Consider the following 18765-nt stretch of genomic DNA (forward strand, 5'->3'; position numbering starts at 1 on the left):
TTGCAACACAGGGTCTGAATGCAGGGAGATTTTAACGCATCTGAACACTGATTGGTGAGTCCTTGGACTTTCCATTGAGGATAATTCCTCTTAAACATAAGAAACACAGATACAACTTTAAATCAGTCCTACATAAGTAAGCGTCTCCTCTGTCATGTCACTGGTATTTTTGGTATCTAGGTTACAACTCTGCAGCCAGGGTCATTAATCAAAACTCCGGCACCAAGAAATCCAGGTTGATGCCCCCGTTAACAAAAGATTATCAACACCAGTATTCAGGAGCACAAGATGGCATCTTCAAATTGCTTATTTTGGTATTCCAAAAGCCAAACCCCCCACAGATTTAACGTTAAAGAACATTTTTAAATCAGACTAGCTGAAATCACTGACTATTTGCTTGGTTTATTAAAATATCCTCATAAGGAACATCCATAAGCTTCCATGCTTAATATTATATTCAGATCTCATGTAATCATCCATCCAGGTCACAGGAGGGCTGCAGTCCATCCCAACTACCTACTAGTCCACACAGAGCTATCAGAGCTATGGTGTGACATGTTAGAAATGGGAGCACAGCTAACAACCAGAGATAATAAGATCAGCAAGTAAAATATATAGTTGTATGTTCTGTGTCTATAAAGCCAGTAGACTTAACTTTAAATCCTGCCCTCTTCTTGGCCCCCTGTGTGGAACATCGAACTCTTGTGGGAGAACGAGCTCTAATCCAGCCGGTCCGTCCTGCTTTGATGAGGACTGCTGTAAACAAAGCAGCGCATGACAATACTCGCCGCACTCTGCTACAGCATGCATTCATGTCCTCTGCGTGTAGAAATACAAAGGCTGACCGGCTACGGTATTCAGCAGCTTGTTTTCCATCTGAATGTGGGTTGAAGAGCAGCTCGAAAAGCTACACTGTGACAAAGGAAGACACTTTTGGTGAACTGAGAGGAGGCTGGAATCTGTTTGACTTGGATCATGTTGCGTTCTAAAACTTTTCATTTTAGAAATGTATATTTTACAAGCATAGTCGATGACATCACTTCCTAGAGTGACCAATACTGTTACATAACAGCCAGACACAGCAGAAAGCACCCCACAACACTCCTTTCTAAGGACACTGACCTCAAATCTGCCAGCAACAGTAAAATTATTAAGAAGATGACCAATAAACTACTATCGATGTGGTAAAACTTTGTACTTATCTGGATAAAACTGTAGTGACCCTGGTGGATCTATGTTTTGTATATATTATGTTGTGTCATGGCTCAAATCACAGAAGAATGTGCAGAGCACGGACGTAAGAGTACGTTTTCTGTATGTTTGCTATAAGTTTTCAGTCTGGTCAGTTCAGCATGACTAAAACCGGACCTCCTTTTTACTATAACGTCTCAGTCACAGAGTATGTGTCAGCGTAAAGACAGGAAAGCTGTGTCCTTGTCATTTGCAAGAATTAACGGTGTAATTGTTGAAACCAGCTCCCGGTTTGGATTTCAGACACAGACACTCTCTGCTTTTAAAATTAGGCTTAAAACTTTCCTTTTTGAGAAGGCTTATAGTTAGGGCTGGATCAGGTGACCCTCAATCCTTCCGGAGTTATGCTGCAATAGATTTAGGCTCCTGAGGGACTTCCCATGAACCTTTATATCTTTAAGACATTTCTGCAGCTTAACTAATTGGTGTGTGTTATCTGACTTCATGGACAGATAACTGGGTATAATCTGCATAGTAATGAAAATGTATGCTATAACTTCGAATGATTACTGCCTAAGGGAAACATCTATAATATAAACAGAAAAGGTCCTAGCATGGAACCCTGTGGAACTCCATAATTAACCTTAGTGTGTGAAGAAGACTCCATTTACCACTGCAACACTGTACTTTTAATTCAGTGAGCTAATGACCATACTCTGAAGAATCCAGCTGCCTTTAATTTGATAATTTACAAAATGGACTTTATGTTTATTTAGAAAGACCTAAAACTAGTAACTGAATCCATAAAGTAATCATGAAAGTATTCACTGAGGTCACAGAGAAAGGGAGCCACAATGGCCATTTCCCATAAACGTCTATACAAGAGCAACTCTCCTTCTTGCAATCTGAGGAGTGGCCCTTCTGTTTGACATTAAAATAACTCGGTTTAAAGAACTTCTATGTAGGCTTCATTTTCCCCGGATGCCACTTCCATCTTTTATATACAGAGAAGGATAGTGTGTCAATGTGTCAGTGCGCCCCAGGGCAGCTGTGGCTACAATGTAGCTTGCTATTGCCAGTGTGTGAATGGGTGAATGACTGAATGTAGTGTAAAGCGCTTTGGGGTCCTATGGACTAGAAAAGCGCTATACAAATGCAGGCCATTTGCCATTTAAGGATAAGCTGCAACGCAGTAAAAAACACAGAAATGAAATGATATTATAATGATAGCTTAGCCACCTCAACTATGCTGACAAATATTAAAAATAGGTGCAACAAATACCAATGAGGCATCATTGTTCATTGAGAAGTCCATGTGAACACACAATTAATATCACCAAGCAATAACTAACAACTAATGGAAGGAAACTCATGCTATCTCATTACATTTGGATGAGTAATGGCTCCACATTACTGAAAAAATGTGGTCTGAAAACACTGTTCTTGGCACCACTGATAACGTCAGTAAGATGGCTAAATTGCTTACTATTTTACAGTTAGATGGATGCTGCATCTAGTGCCTGACTCATATTTCTCATCAACATATTTCTAAACAGTCTCGGTGCCTATCAAAACACACTGACAACACAGAAAGAGAAAATGCAAACAGGGCTGCACACTCCCAAAGAGGAAGGTGATGTCATCTGATAATAACCATGCCGTTAAGTGAGAGAAAAGCCGAATCTGGCAGCAAAGTAAAGTTTTCAGGAGAATCAGCTGCTTTACTTTAATCTGTTCCAGTTTCCAAGACTGAAAAACACAGATTACATAACAGCAGACCTCTGTGCATCCCTGGGCCTCTAAGTATGTGTGCAGTTGCTGCAGTGGAGTTTGGCTCACTTTGAATTTGGCTGGAAATCACACAGGTCTCCAAGTTACAGTCCAACACACACACCGTTTACTGCAAAACAGCTCCAGTGAGAGGTACAAGGTCTCAGTGTGTCAGACAAGCCAAGAGCTGATGTAATTATAGCAATGCAAATGAAATTCCATTCCTTACTCGAGGAATAGGAAATATTTTTGAATCTGACTTCCTCAGGGTGATACTCATATTCGACAGAAATCACATCTTTTAAAACAAATGTCAGCAGCTACGTTTCATGTTTCTGAGGCTGGATCTTTATATATATATATTACAGCAGATACATTTCCTAGACAGTTCATTAGGTACGACTTGCTAGTAGCAGGTTGGACCCACTTTTGCTGTCAGAACTGCCTTCTTCATCCAAAAAGCTTCGTCAGATTCTGGTCCATGTTGACATGATGGCATCACAAAGTTGCAACAGATTTGTCGGCTGCACATTCATGATGCAAATCTCCTGCTGCACCACATACCAAAGGTGGTGTAATGGATTGAGATCTGGTGACTATGGAGGTTATTTGAGGACAGTGAACTCACTGTAATGTTCAAGAAAGCAACTTTACTCAGTGTGTCAAGAAAATATCTCCCACACCATTACACCAGCAGCAGCAACGTGAACTGTTGATACAAGTCAGGGTAGATCCATGATTTTATGTGATTTACATTAAGTAAGTTCTGACCCTCCCATCCTAACACTGCAGCATCATTTTTCCAGTCTTTTATTGTCCCATTTTGAGCCCTTGTTAAATCTAAACTCTTAGCTGACAGTGGCATCTATTGTGGTCTTCTGCTGCTGTAGCCCATCTGCTTCAATGATCGACATTTTCTGCATTCAGAGATGCTCTTCTGCAGCTCCAATCAGTCTGCCCATTCTCCTCATGGAGATTGTCTCTTTAGATGTTTGTCTTAACAAGGAGCTTGGAAAGAAAAGCGGCTGGACTTTTTTAAGTTTCCTGAAGATGTTTCACCGCTCATCTGAGAAGCTTCTTCAGTTCTAAGATCAAATGGTGGAGAGTTCCAGATATTTGAGCAATAGTGGGAGTTGCCCCTTAAGAGGGTCTTTGGCTCATTATTAATCATGTGCCTCATCGCATGAGTTTTGGGTGAAACCAGTGTGAGACCTTGCCTCACCCCATCATATGACTGATCATGCTGATGCAAGATGTGAGTGGATCTAAAAACTGGGCTGTAGATGGCAGACAGCTGGTGTCATAAGCAACCTGTTCAAGGCTGATTGTTCACAGTGGACATAGATGACTTCTTTCAACCTTCTTTTAGGCCATCTTACTTCTCTTGGTCTTATAACTAAAGAGGTTTCTCAGATGAGAGGTCAAACTTCTTCAGGAAACTTAAGCCCCTTTTCCATTAGTACCTACTCAGATCGACTCGTTTTCCATTACAATCTAGTACCACCTAATGTGCGTGGTCGGCAACGCGGCCGAGCGTCCCGTGACTTAATTAGTATGCAACATGAATGCTAGAACAAAGGTGGACATCGAGGGGACGATATACCTGCTGTTCAGTCTGCGGCATTTCGTCAAACCTCGCTGCTGTTTTTTGTAGACATTTCCTCGCTGCCCGGTTTAAAAAATGGCAGTTTTTATTTTTGTGAACTCATTGAGGGCTGCTACTGACCAGCCAATCTGTGGCTTGCAATTGGCATTGGTGGTAGTCTGATGACGTCATATTTTAGTACCTGCTCACAACGCTTTGGAACCCGGCTGTGCAGGTATTAATTTAGTACCTGGTACCCAGTAATATGACCTAATGGAAAAACCCTAAAAACTGTGTGTTAAGAGATATATTCTAAAACACTTCTTCAGCAGAGAATCAGAGAGGAGAAACACACAGATTTTCTTGCTAGCAAGGGCAGTCACCAGGACTCACACACCAAAAGTGAGGTTCAGAGACTAACCAAATGAGAGACTGCCCCGGTCTTTATTTATACCTCAGTGTAGGGCTGGGCGATATGACCCAAAATTCATATCTCGATATTTTTTAGCTGGATGGCGATATAAGATATATATCTCGATATTTTTTAAGCCATAAAGTAAGAACAAAAAGAGAGTTCTTAGTCAAAGCTGTGTCCCAGATGTCACACAGGCACTTTTATTAACATACAGCACAGATGTACATGAAAAATTACTCAAAATTAAATTATGAGCATTCATTAAATAATAATGCTCCATAAATAAAAGAAAACAAGGTTGTTTTTGTGCTAAACAAAGAGCTCACAATTGTGCAGTCAAAATGTAAACTAAAAGACGCTGAGCGTAATAACAAAGACAGACAGATTTCACAGCTGCTCTGTTCCCAACTTGTACTGCGTGACTGACAGCCTGGAGTTTGAAATCCGCTTCATAACCACGTCTCTTACAGGTGCCATTTATGGTCCTTATACACACACAATACGGTAATATTACGTTGATGCACAGTACGTATCACTCCGCGAAGCTCCTCGGTAGCCGTAATGCGCCGACAATCTATCAAGCGGTGCAGCTCCGTAGCTTACCAAAGTCGTACTCAAACATTTTTGACAGATTGCTGAGCGCCGTGTACCACATAAAATCGGTTCGTGGCCACCAAGCACAACCAGAATTCATACATAAGGCGCGCTATCAACTTTTGAGAGAATGAAAGGATTTTAGGGTTAGCGCTGTTAGCTCGTTAGCGCGGTTAGCTCGTTAGCATGTTTAGCTCGTTAGCACGTTGACGCCGTCCAGCCCCACGCATGGGGCGATGCGCAGTAACTCGTTAACGGAGATTTGCCGTGTCCGTCTTGTCGCTGCCTGCACGTGAAGCGATGGGGTAGGAGGGGGAGTTGTCTTCAGTGAAGGCGAGGCGGAGTAACGTTGCGTAGAGACAAAAGTGGACGAAAGAGAGGCAAACTTGCGGCTCCACAACTATAATTATAACGTAACATAGACTATATCGATATAAAGGATATTGTCACATCTTATATCTCGTATAAAAATATATCGATATGTTTTAAAAACTCGATATATCGCCCAGCTCTACCTCAGTGGGTGCTTGTTCCTTACATTGGAATGTGTGTGTGTGTGTGTGTCAGAGTGTGTCAGAGTGTGACCCCATAAACGACTTCCCTTAACCTGCTGGTCTGGAAAATCCAACAGTTCATCTATATGTAAAAAAGCACTTAGACTAAAACTGACATAGCTACGTTAATCCTACCGTAAAACAATAAGACAAGGTACGACCTTTTCCATGCTCCTAGGATGTGGGGGTGAACGCCAGAACACCCTGGAATGTTACAGACCTCCTAGGATGAGACATTCTTTCAATATGCCACCAACTATATACTTCTAAACACAAGTGATTAGATGCAGTATTCTACCATATGCAAACTTATATCATTAAAAGATTATACTGACTACTAAGTACAATTTTCCATTGACACTGTAGCAAGTCAATCTGAGTAGGTTCTAATAGAAAAGGGGCTTTAAACAAGTCCCACCACTTTTCTTTCCATGTTGCTTGGATTACCATGACTTGGATGGCTGAGAACCCAGACAGACACAAGCAGCTGAACCGGTGTGGCTTATTATATACAGCCCACTCCCACCCAGGTATGAATGATTGGTTGACTATTCGAAACATAAATGCTAATGTTTGGGTTTTTTTTACTCCCACTACTTTATTACTATCTATTCTTAAACATTAGTACTCTCTGAGCTTTATTACACTATAACTTCACAATCTTTATCATTATTAGGCAGGTTAGAGAATACAAGACTTTGTGATGAAACTGAGTTAAGGAAGGCCTTTTTTTCCTGTTAAACCTACTGTGTTGTATTTTAAAGGAAAATAAAATCTCAGTAGTGCTTTAAATAATGGATTTCTACAGATAGAGGACAGTCAGAAAGTTCAGGCAGCAGCCCCTCGGTAGGCAGCCCCTAAGTTGGCCAATCAGAAAACTGTTGGATTTTAAGGAGTTTGTTTCAGATGGAGCGTTCAGTGATGAGCTTGTAAAGGGCTAATAGGAGATAGACAAGGGTTTTTCTGAACTGAAAATAAAAAGTGACTCTTTGTGACTCCAAAGAATGAAAATGAGTGCAACAGGTGTCCTTTAAGACAAGTGTAGCCTTATTACAAACGTTTAAGAGTCATATTCTTTAACTCAAGGATAGACTGTTGCAGAGTTAAGCCAGCAGTGTTGTGAAATTTCTGAAACACCACATCTGTGTGATCCAGTTTAAACACTGTGAACCATTTGAATCCTCACACACCCACTAGGCATCATTTTTGTGATACGCAGGTGAAAAGGCATCAGGGTTTTAATAAAACTGGGCTAAACCTCAACGTCTGTGCGTGTGGCAGATTCGAACTGCACGCTGAAATACAGCCACAGGAACGTGGCTTAAAATGGCCGTTATTTTTAACCAAGGCAGGACAAATACTCATGAAATCTAGCCTACTTTTACCCCGTTTCACACCAAAACCACGCCATGGGCGCCGATTCCCAAAGCATAACACACAGAAATTATACGAGGACCTTTATTCTAACAGGGATGTGGTGTTTTTCTGGACAGCAGCAGGGTGAGTGCATGAGATCTTCAACACCCCAACACACAGCCCTGCCCACTCAGGAAAGCCCACACAATGAATCCACACTAATCCCATCTTTTGTGGTCCTCCCTATGTCTCAGCGTGGCTGCACCTCATGCCTCAGACATGCTGCTCCACCATCACAGCCTAAAACTGCCTTTATGTGCAGTCACAAACAGGAACATAAACAATACGGCTCAGAAACTTCTCCACTTGATGCACAAAACAGCCCCTAAATCCAGGACCCCCCACGCCTATATACATGAAGCAATCACAGACGCCTTTTGTTGTCCTTCATAACAACTGTACCATCAAACTGACAGCAAACATAAAGCCACGCAGGAAGCAAGCACTCCATGGAGAATAAAGGCTCACAAGTACAAAACCTGAGCTGAAGCAAACAAGGTAAACAAAGCATGTGATCAGTGTGGTCACCTGAAACAACAATAGACTCACAGAACACGTGCTTCAAACATCCCACAGCCCCAAAACTGCAGGAGTTGGACAGATAATAGAAAAACCAGACGAAAATAACACTTGTGCAGAGAACAATAGTTTTTGTTTTTGTCCCATTAATAGCAAATTAAAACCTCCAGAAATCCCGTTCGCCTTTAAATTAAGTTTTCACAAGACAGGCTGAACCATGAATGACATTTACTTTCTTCTATTATCACACCTAAATTCAAAAAATAACAATAAGCATTTAATATATAAAAGCAGAGATGGACGCAGGGCGCGGGGAGCTCTTACCGGGCTGCTCGGGCTGCTTCTTTAATTCACTTTATATTCCGTTTTCCCGACAGTCGCTCGCGCGTCTCTCAGACACAAATCTCAAACCTCACTTCCATGTGCTCGCGACCAGGACCACGCGCTCAGAGGTGGGGGGGGCGGGGGAGCGCTCGGGATACGGCGTGTGTGACGTCACGTCGAGTCTGGAAAGCCGCTCGAGACAACAGTGGAACAGGTGGGGTTTTACCACGGTCTAACTAGATAAATTTCACCTCGTTATTCATTTATTCCAACGTAGACAGTTCATATTACATTTAAATATAAAGATATAACGTATATTTATATCTATATATTAATTATCTGTGGTTTTAGATTATAAACGAGCTTTCGAGTTCCCGTGCTACACTTTTATTAGTGTGCTACTTTAAGAAATGTGATCGCAGATGCGCTGTTTAATGCACCAGCCCTCATCTAAAAGACAGCTTCACTATACCTGCGTTTAAACATGACATGCAGCTTCCCACCTTTCTGTGCACTTCCACAAGCATCCGGGACTCGTATTAAGGAGCTGAGGTGGCTTCTTCTAAGTATGAAGAGGAATTCCCTCTTTTCTGCACAAAACACGTGATCAACGTTTTTTTTTTTAAAAAACCATTTATGCAGATTTCACTTAAAATTCACTGCAGCAGGACTTTTACACAGCGTGTACTCTTATTTAGGTTTTGACCCTTACCTTCCATCAGTCAGAGGAAGAGGAGTGACTCAAAGTTTTATAACGCTCAGATAAGTTTTCTACCCAACCACTCACTTTCTAATGTATTCATGTGGACGCCCCCTACTCAGGTGTGACCGAGTGGCTAGTCATGGTGGTGAAGAATGAGAGACAAGCTCAAGAAACAGGTTTTTGTTTTATATTTGAAAAAGAATCTATGAACATAATGAAAAAAAACAAAAACAGTGGGTCTGAACATCCAGACAATTGCAATCCAAAAATACATTTTCTTAGGAAATATTAATTATGTACAAAAAAAAAAAAAAAAAAAAACAAGAAAAAACAACAACATAAAAATCCATATTTTAAGTTCAGGCTTTCAACAGTGTGAGCCACATTTTTAAACATTTTATTAATAAAATAAAACTTTTAAATATCTTCATCAGATGAGGCAGTTTTTTTCTTCTTACATTGTAATCAAACCAGATTCCAAAACAACTTAATCCGTTTTGCATCTGCATGCAGCAACAACTGTACACACCCAACCCCCCCCAACCCCCAAGTAATGAACTTTTATTTTGAGAAAAAAATAAAAAAAAAGTTTATGATTCAAAGTTTAAGCACGGCAACCCTGCAGGTGTGCGAGTCTCTGCTTTAACTGTTCGCTTCTCCTCCTCAGCTGCTCTTTCAGAGAGAGGAGTCTCTGTTCGTCCGACTGCATGCTGTAGATGCACTCCGTGGCCTTCTTCAGGATGACCACCTTGGCCGCCTTCTCGTTGTTGGCCACCTCGGGGATCTCGTCCCGCAGAGCGAAGAAGCTCAGCTTCAGCTCGTTCCTCCTTTGGCGCTCCAGCACGTTATGAGTCCTTCTCTTGTCGTAGTCCTCCGTGTCCGACGTTCGCGGGCTGGAACACTTGCGGTTGCTGCTGATCTGTTTGAGGACCCTGCTGTGGCTGCTGGCACCTCCACCGCTGCTCTCCAGCTTCAGCCTCTTGACAGCCGGCTGCTCGTGCCTCATGGATGGATGGGCGGCGTAATTATGCTGGTGGGTGGAGACGTGGCACCTCTTCAGCACGAGTGGGCTGGGATGCCTGGTCTCCAGCGGGCTGGAGTCGCACCGTTTCACCACCTGCCTCTTTTCCACAGTGACCACGTCGATTTCCTCCTCTTCCTCCTGTTCGTCCTCTTCTTCTTCTTCCTCCTCCTCCTCATCATCATCACCTTCATCCTCTTCCTCTGCAAAAGAGCAAAAACAACATAGTCACACACTCTGCTGCCACATCCTCCTCTAAAAACATCTCTGCAGTCCGTTCAGGCTTTCCCTCTCTGCCACATCAGTTGATTGCTTAACATGCAGCCATTCCCTCCAGCTAATCTCACAGCAGTCTACTGCATGACATGGGGTGGAAGTGGCAGCAGGATCCACCTTCCTGCCTGCAATTCGTGTGAATGAAAAGCAAGAATGTGCCTCATTTCAGTCATGTCATGCATGTCCCCGCCAACAGAAAGAAAATCCCTAATTGCACTGAGGGGTGTGCCTCCCCAGGCATATATATATATATAAGAGCTCACCTGAATCGCTACAACTGCTGCTGCTCCCGCTGCTGTTAGGCGGCGTGTCCAGTCCCAAATCCTTGCTAGGCGGGGTCCCTGCGCTCTGCTTGGGCGTCTCGGCTACGGGATACGGGAAAACCACCGAGGGGTCGATGCACTCCGACGCAGACGTGTTCAGGTCTTGCAGGTAGCTGCTGTTCAGCTTCCACGCAGGAAGAGCCGCAGTAGCGGCGGCGGCAGCCGCGGCGGCAGCAGCCGCGGGGCCGGCGAGCTCTGCGCCGTCACCGGCCGCAGACTCCTTCCGGGCGGCGTGCAGGGAGGCGAGCCGCTCGGACACCACCTTCTTCAGCTTGGCGGCGGCGGAAAAGCCGCTCCACATGCAGTCCTGGATGATGATGGACTTGAGGAAGGTCTGGGAGTAGTCGGAGTCGCAGATGATGCTCTGGTTGACCACGTCATCCCCGAGGAACTCTGTCACCATCTCCAGCTGATCCGCGATGGAAAGGTCGAGGCTGGACAGGGACGGCCGGCGGCTCGGGGAGAGGGGAGGGGTCGGCAGCAGTTCAAATTTCTTCCAGATGTCTTCGCTGGGTGCCGGAGGCTGAAACTGCTGAGGGTAGAAATCCTCCTCCTCGTCGTCGTAGTAGAAATAGGGCTGCAGGTAGTCGTAGTCGTAGTTCTTACTCGCCAAACTTGGATTCCGCGGCATGGTGCGTTTGGTTTCGTCTCTCCTCACGGCGAGGCTGGCGAAAACAGAACGGAGCGATTAGTCGATTCACAGCAGAGAGCAGACAGCGTGACCCTGCCCGCAACACCGAGTGTAAGCAACCGCTTCATGGTCAACTCCCTCCAAAAAAAAAAAAAAAAAAAAAGACAACATCGACACCTCCCCCCCCCCCCCCCCTCTCTCTCTCTGTGCACGCCTTGCATGCATGCATGCACCACTGCTGCAGGTGCTTAACCGGGATTGTAATTTAAATAATGCAAGAGACGGAGTGAGGAAAAAAATTAATAAATCACACTTTCACTGAACTGTTCCAGTCATCATACTCATACCGAAGCTCCACAAACCCACTCCCCACCCTTACCTTTCAGATTTTCAACTGTAGGCGAAAGACGGGAGCAAAAAAAAGCGAGCCGAGTGGCGCAAAAAGAGGAGGAAAATGTAAAAAAACGAGGGAGCAGCAAAGTTATTCCAGTGCGGCAGTGACAGTAAATCCTTCCACAGAGGCGGTACGGCGGCTGTCTGTCAGCCTGCGGGTGAAGCATGCATGTGAAGTTAAAAGGCTGCAGAGGCGAGCCGGCAAGAGCGACGCGCACTCTGTCATCAGCACAGTCAGAATCGCAGCTGAGAGTTGAGCACCGCGCGATAAAGTAAACCGCATCTCGCACTCTCTCTGTCTGTATCCATCCGCGAGAGCGTTCCTACTACAACACAACACACAGCACCCCCGATATCAGCCTCTGCCCATCAGCGCAATTATTCAGCCGTTTGCGTCAAGTAAAAATCGCGTGCGTCCAAAGTACGCCGTGGATGCATCTTTGCATATTTTCTGCCCTCTTTCTCTGAGATGGGTCTATTTTTTTTTTTTGCAAGTGGGAGGGGTCAGAGTGGAGTAGAGTAGTGCTTTCATTGACTGCATAGAGAAAATACTAATGCATGTAGTAGTGGCAGATAATTGGGCTGAGTTATTTTACTACTACTGCGCCAGAAATATACGCAAACACTGAGCGTCATAGCGCACACACGGCAATCCCTAAATAATCACTCCACAGATCCGGATTACGGCCTTACACTATATTATATTGTTTAAAAAACAAAACAATACATAACAGCAGGAATCCTTTTTTAAACTGTAAATGTGCAATAATGTGTAAAAATGAGGCAAGTGCCGCGTACTTTTGCGCAGTTTGTGCCTTTTGATTTCGCAATAAAAGCTCACAGGTGCAGCAGGAGCCGCAGACACTGACAGCTCTGAACCGGTTCAAACAGCTGATTACAACATGGACTCGGTGAAGAATTAAAATCTTGGAGTTCGAGTTAATACACACAGACTCACAGAGAAAATGTCCAATACAAATCCTGCAGACTGCGTAATGCAGCGCTGAGTTTGGACAGATTGGCACCAATTAACAACAGGAAGGAAGCAATTAAAGGAATCAGATGGATGGATCTATCCCGTTGTAACAGGAGCTGTCGATGGAGATTAACGGGCTTAGAGCGCCCTCTGCTGTTTGAAGCGTTGCAGGAGCAGACAGCAGCTAGGTGGGTGGAAGGTTACAGATTGAGACAGGTGACCACAAACCTCACAAATCCTGCAATCATGCGTGAACAAAGATTATTTTTTTTATGAATTGAAAGGGAAAAAAACAGGGTCGAGTGAGTTAAACTATAAAAGGGTCAGGGACAAAATAGCCCAATTCAGTGGGTTGGTGCAGATCTTTATTGGGGTTAGTGGGTCACTTCATTAAAAAATAGAGTCGTGGAGAAGCAGTAAATGGCACATTTAATTAGCAATGCACTGTGTTTGACGAAGTCGGTTGCAATTTGATATTTAATTTAACCAGCTCCTGCCATTCTGACAAAGTTAATTGGTTAAAAATGCTCAGTAGGCTTTTCCACCCTCTTTCTCTCTTACTGTTGTCAGACATCCTGCTAAACAAATTGCTAAAGCAATGAGTTGGACTCAAGCAGAGTGTGTATTTCATTACGCATGACAGACATTAAGAAGCATTTTAAAACACGAGGCTGTGGACACAAGCAGCAATTATAGGAAACGACAAAAGCATAAACGGTGAAGGAGTTTTGTGCTTGAAAATACAATCATTTAAATTGAATTACATGGTGCAATTTGCACTTTTTAAAAACACACTTTTATCAATCCAGGACAGCAGCTCTGAGTGTGTTACTGCTGCAAACGGCCCTTTTACTCTTTTTTAAACACTTCTTATATAACAGAGTCCTGTTGGTTATAACATAAAAGACCTCTTTAATGAAAACGATCTGTGATTATGTGTTTAGTGACATCATCACTGCAGCTTTTTCCCCTTCATAACAAATTATTTTCAGTTTGTTTGAAATCAGTCGGGGCCGTGGAGCTGAAACGTCTGGACTGAATTCTGAGCGTTTCGTTTTGATCTAAGTTACACTTAACTAATTAAACACTTCGCCATGGACGCTGTGTCACTGTGAGGCCTTACATTTAAATGAATAGATAACCCCGCAGCATCACTTACACGAGTATACTTTTTCCTTTTTCATTAAATAATGTATAAGAAACCACATAAGCAAAGACAAAGGAGACAAGAGGAGGGGGAAAGCAAAGAAAATCCCCAAGTTGAAACTACACCCTCCGTCCTTCCCTTCATACTCATTCCTTCATCCGTTCTCTCACGCCTCTCCTTTCCCCGCTGTGGGATGCTTGTGGAGGATAGCGATCATAACCACCAGGTTCAGGCGTTATGGTCGTGGCGTTTATCGGCTCCGGATGTTTCTTGTGTTACCGTGTTTGAGAGCGCCTGCATGGAGACACAGAGGGAAGCTTTGAGAGCGGCTGGAATGGTTTCCTGTGATAAGTGAAAGCTCAGGAGAGGTTTTGATTGTGTGTGTGTGCGTGTGTGTGTTTTCTTTCTGGTTAAACTTCCTCCATGGACTCTGACTGACATGGAATAACCTGCAGAGGATCGAGGGCAGAGAATCCAATCTAGTTTGGCTTTGGTAAACTGATAAACAGACTCAAACATCTGACATGAGTTTTTAGAGATATGCACAGTTTTTCATTGTCTACTCTAAAAAATGAAATGGCAACTCACAAACTCAGCTGTTTAAATCTTAAAAGTAAAATACAATTAATTATAATTATATGTTTAAAAAAAAAAAGCCAACGCAGGTAGTCCCATTGCTTTAAGAGGACATGATTAAGTTCAGCTTAAACACAAACGAAGATTATGCAGAAGGTCATGTTCAATTGAAAATGTTTAAATTCACCTTATGTCATTCTTTTTTAAATATCCTTTTCTAAACCTGAATATCAGGTTTAAATATTAAACGCTTAAATCAGACACATAACTAAAATGGTAAATAGACCGATTCTTAAATAGCGTTTTTCTGCTCTACCTTAATTCCATCTATGCAACTTTTTTCTATGCCTAACTACTGCATCTCTAACATTCACACAAAACCACCAACCACTATCCTTCCCATTAGTAGATGACCTGCTCTACCTTCTGAGCTACACCTGAATCCCTTCAAACTAGCACAACTGGCAAGAACCTGCAACACAAGCGTTACGTGTTTCAAATAACCGAAAAGGTTGTCTGCCTAGGGGAAATTACAGTGAGGCTCTTAGCTATAGCTTACTCCAACACTTCAAGTCATTTACGGTCGTACTACCATTCTGCTACCTTAAATACAAAAACAATGCCTGACGGTTCTTGTTTATTATACCAATAAATACTACGCTTACAGCAATGCTGCTTAATGCTTTCTCATTGATATCGCATCAAAATCCTACCAACAGTAACATGACCAGGGGCTTTTATTGACACCATGTGAATTAAGCTAGCAGTAACTCATTTTTAAACTCAATCAAAGTATACAAAGAAACACATAAAAACTAATAAACTACTTCTTCATCATCTCCAGCTGCAAAAGGTTGATATAAAAAAATCGCTTTTCCCCAAAAAGAGTCTGAATTTGAGGATGGCAGGTCTGCCAGGTCCAGGCCTAGTTTTCTGAAAGTGAGGTGGTTATGTTAATCTGAATCTGGAGTATTTTTTAGCCTTAACATCTCATACTATTACTTTAATACTAAGAAATCTGCCTATTTTTAGTATAAAAAACTAATAAGTTATTGTAATGTCACCATAAAACAAAATAGATGTAATGTAAACAACATCAGCCCATTTTGAGCTTAAGTGGACTAACCTGGTCAAACTGGTGACTATAACCTTAAGTGGCTTAAGGACAATAATGCATCTCAGTTTTTCTACGTTACAAAGAAACTAAACTTAAGGAAATGGAGCCATAACACTGCAGATGAAGTGCTAACAGCTCATCATCATCCCTGTGCCTGCACCGTTTGTCTCCAGCTTGCTCACACAGACCAAACACATGCACATTATGGTGACTGGCCATAGGTGTGGATGTGGGCCTGAATGCTTGCATGATTTATGCTGTAATAGTTTGTCACCTCACTTCACAGATATTACATAAATCCAAACCTAAATTCTCAGGTAAGCACTTTAGATGTGGTATAAATATGGGTTCTTTTGTGCATCTGTCTTTGTATAAATGTTGGTTTCTTGGGGTATCATCTCTGCAATATAATGGCTAATATCTGCCTTTAGATCCTGAATTGTGTTTACTAGTATCTATTATCTGTGAGCAAACATCAAGCAGAATTTATAGAGGTCACCTTAAGCCAGGAAATACACTGCAACAGCACAGAAGTTGTACTCCTTTAGAAAAAAATCACAAAGTTCTCCCCAATAAAACAACAAATAAAAGATATCACAACAGTGTAAAGCAAAATGCTACTTAAACAACAATTTAATTAAACGCTTGTCTATAAAAAATGTCTTCAGCTGCTTTTTACAAGAGTCACTGGTGTCTTTACAGTGTGGAGACCGTGGAAGAGATGTCCACAAGCCCAATCCCCACGCGTTTTAAAGGTACGACCTTAGACGGTGTTACCTGATCTTAAAAATCTTAATAGCTTAATAAATATAGCAACAAAAACCAAAAACCCAAAAAATAGAATAGCAAACATTAGATGGCATTAAGTGGCTCTCTATAAAACAGTGTGACGCGTAGTGGACAGTACAGTAAGGAATCATAATGTGTGTTCACATGTTGTGAGAGTGCAGGGCTGACATACAAGATGACTCTGTGTCGCATTATAGAGTTACTGCATGAGGTATGAAAGCTTTCCTCTATCTGTCCTCGTATCTGTTAGCCAAGGTGCTTTCTGGTGACCTGTCCAGTAAGTGGGACAGTGGGTGGTCAGGATTATCCATGATGGATGACAGTTTGTTCAGTAACCTCATCTCCAAAAGTGCCCGTTGTGCAGCCAGTCACAGAGCCAGCCTCCCTGATGAATTTATTCAGTCCAATGCTGCCCTCCCAGAAATTTCTCATATTTTCATATGATTTCTCTTTTATGTACTCAGAGTGAAAAAAAATATGCTTCTTCAATTCTTCCAGTGGCCAGGTTATTTATTTATTCATCTATCTGGTTATATTTGATCTATTGTATCAGAGTTAGCATAAAGCTAATTTGCACCTACAGTCCCTTGGGAGGTTACATGCAAAAGATCACAAAAATAACGCACGGAAAGTCAATGATAGAACAACCGCACGGCCATAAGCCTCGAACAACAAAAAACAGCCATCGATGTTTACGAGTCTGTGAGTCTTTGAGCAAATATTTCAGTCTGTTTTTAAAGCTGGGGAGCCCTGGGTCTATTAGATATACAGTCTAGTATAAGTGGAGGTGTCTGCGGCTCAGGTGCTAGCCACAGACGCCTCATTTACTCTAACTGTTGAATTAATCGTGAGAACTGGTCTCCTTCTTGTGACCCACATCCTGCTCTTCTGGGCTTACCTCATTTCTGATCTGCTCACTCTCACGTGCAGCGCGTTCAGCAGAGGCGGGGATGTTGACATCTGTGTGGAGTTTAAGCTTTGATGGAAACTTGGAGCATTTCCTTTAGTATAAACCTTTACCTGGACTTCACTTCACTTGCCTACATTTTACAGTTTTGGTTACATGATTCATGCTGAAAATCAATAAAAAAATTTAATACAGCTAGCTCAGTTCAAAACGCTGGCACAGTAAATGGTCGTAAAGTTAATGAATGCAATTTGTTCATTATCCATCCATCCATCTTCTTCCATTTATCCAGTTTGGGATCACACAGACCGGAGCCTATTCCGGGCAGGTCATCAGTCTACTGCAGAGCTAACACAGAAAGCTACTCACACCATCGTACAATTTAAGGTCACTTGGTGTGTTTAACATTGGCTGTGAAGACATAGTCTAAAATGTCCACAATGTGGATCTAACAGCAGTTCTGTTCTCTCTTTTATATCGGATCTTGGGGTTGTGTGACGTAGTATAATACAGAAAAGTCATCGTCACTTTGCAGGAAACCAAAAATCCTGTATTCTACACTAAGGAAAATCCACAGATGTGAAACACCGATGGAGTCTGATCGGCGCGACGCATAAAACTGCACTAAGAGATTTAAAAAGAGACGGGCTGACACAAATAACTGGAGAAACCCAACAGCAGACGCGCTGATAAATCCAGCATGTGTTTCTCTTCTCGTGCAGCCGGGATGCCATTCAGCAGGATGATTCGGAACGAGGCGGGAAATCGATATCCGTTCAGCTTAGCTGGCGAGAGCAGGTTGCCAGCCAAGCAGTCAACAATGAGTTGACAGCAGATGTGTCAGACAGCTAGAGAGCTAATTGTGTCATCAATTATTAACAGTGACAGCGGATGGTTATTGACGTAGCTTGCGAGAGCTAAACCACAGTGTTTTTGTGGCTTAGTCGTTGTTTCTTTCTTTTGCACTGGAAAAAATGACGACCCAAACTCCTGTGCAGGTTCAGGTTACTTTATTTGTAACCTGAAGGTGGATTTGCTGTGCAGGTAGGTGAGCCATCCTTCCTCACATGGACATTTTCAAACAAACCCAGACAACAGATGAATACAAAGTAATCGAGAAGCAAATAAATAATAGATAAATCATACCACCATGTAGGATGGCAGTGTGTTTATCTGAGGGATTTTTATACATCCTGGTTCTGCTGAAGGTTTCTTCCTGTTAAAAGGGAGTTTTTCCTTCCCACTGTCGCCAAAGTGCTTGTTCGTAGGGGGACATGTGAATGCTGGGGTTTTCTCTGTGTTATTGTACAGCCTTTACCTTACAATAAAGCACCTTGAGGTGACTGTTGTTGGGATTTGGTGTTATCTAATTAAAATAGTGCTGTCAGCATTAATCTCGATTAAAATGACGTTAACGCCATAACCGCATTAACGCGGCAAATCTCCATTAGCGTTGATGCTAATGGAGGCATCGCAGTGGTTTCACTAGAAACTTATTGGCTCCCACCAGAGTTTAAATATCTGCGACTCTCAACCTT

General features: G+C 42.6%; 1 protein-coding gene and 1 long non-coding RNA gene across 4 annotated transcripts in view; both read right to left on the minus strand.

Moving 5' to 3' along the window:
- LOC146567218 (uncharacterized) overlaps positions 1 to 8497 on the minus strand; it is a 42969-nt gene extending 34472 nt beyond the window's left edge. For 2 of the 3 annotated variants that reach the window (XR_014893890.1, XR_014893892.1), the window contains exon 1: positions 8369 to 8497. This is a non-coding gene — a long non-coding RNA (uncharacterized LOC146567218). The remainder of the gene's footprint in view (positions 1 to 8368) is intronic. The other variant, XR_014893891.1, reaches the window with a different exon arrangement.
- Positions 8498 to 9236: 739 nt separating this feature from the next.
- myca (MYC proto-oncogene, bHLH transcription factor a) lies at positions 9237 to 12026 on the minus strand. Its single transcript, XM_085286914.1, has 3 exons — positions 11702 to 12026; positions 10632 to 11356; positions 9237 to 10295 (listed from the first exon to the last, which is right to left on the minus strand). The coding sequence occupies exons 2-3, from the start codon at positions 11320 to 11322 to the stop codon at positions 9676 to 9678; spliced, it is 1311 nt and encodes a 436-aa protein (XP_085143040.1). The 5' UTR covers positions 11323 to 11356; positions 11702 to 12026; the 3' UTR covers positions 9237 to 9675.
- Positions 12027 to 18765: the final 6739 nt, after the last annotated feature.

This window comes from Mchenga conophoros, linkage group LG9 (assembly GCF_057382185.1).
Source record: "Mchenga conophoros isolate Kocher_MC1m ecotype Shallow Benthic linkage group LG9, M_conophoros_male_GT1.1, whole genome shotgun sequence".
Taxonomy (NCBI): Eukaryota; Metazoa; Chordata; class Actinopteri; order Cichliformes; family Cichlidae; genus Mchenga; species Mchenga conophoros.

Excerpts from the sequence above, each read along its gene's own strand:
- myca (XM_085286914.1), bottom strand. The coding sequence starts at position 11,322 with ATGCCGCGGAATCCAAGTTTGGCGAGTAAGAACTACGACTACGACTAC. Across the intron at positions 10,296-10,631 it reads CAGCAGTTGTAGCGATTCAG|AGGAAGAGGATGAAGGTGAT; the intron begins GTGAGCTCTTAT and ends GCTCTTTTGCAG.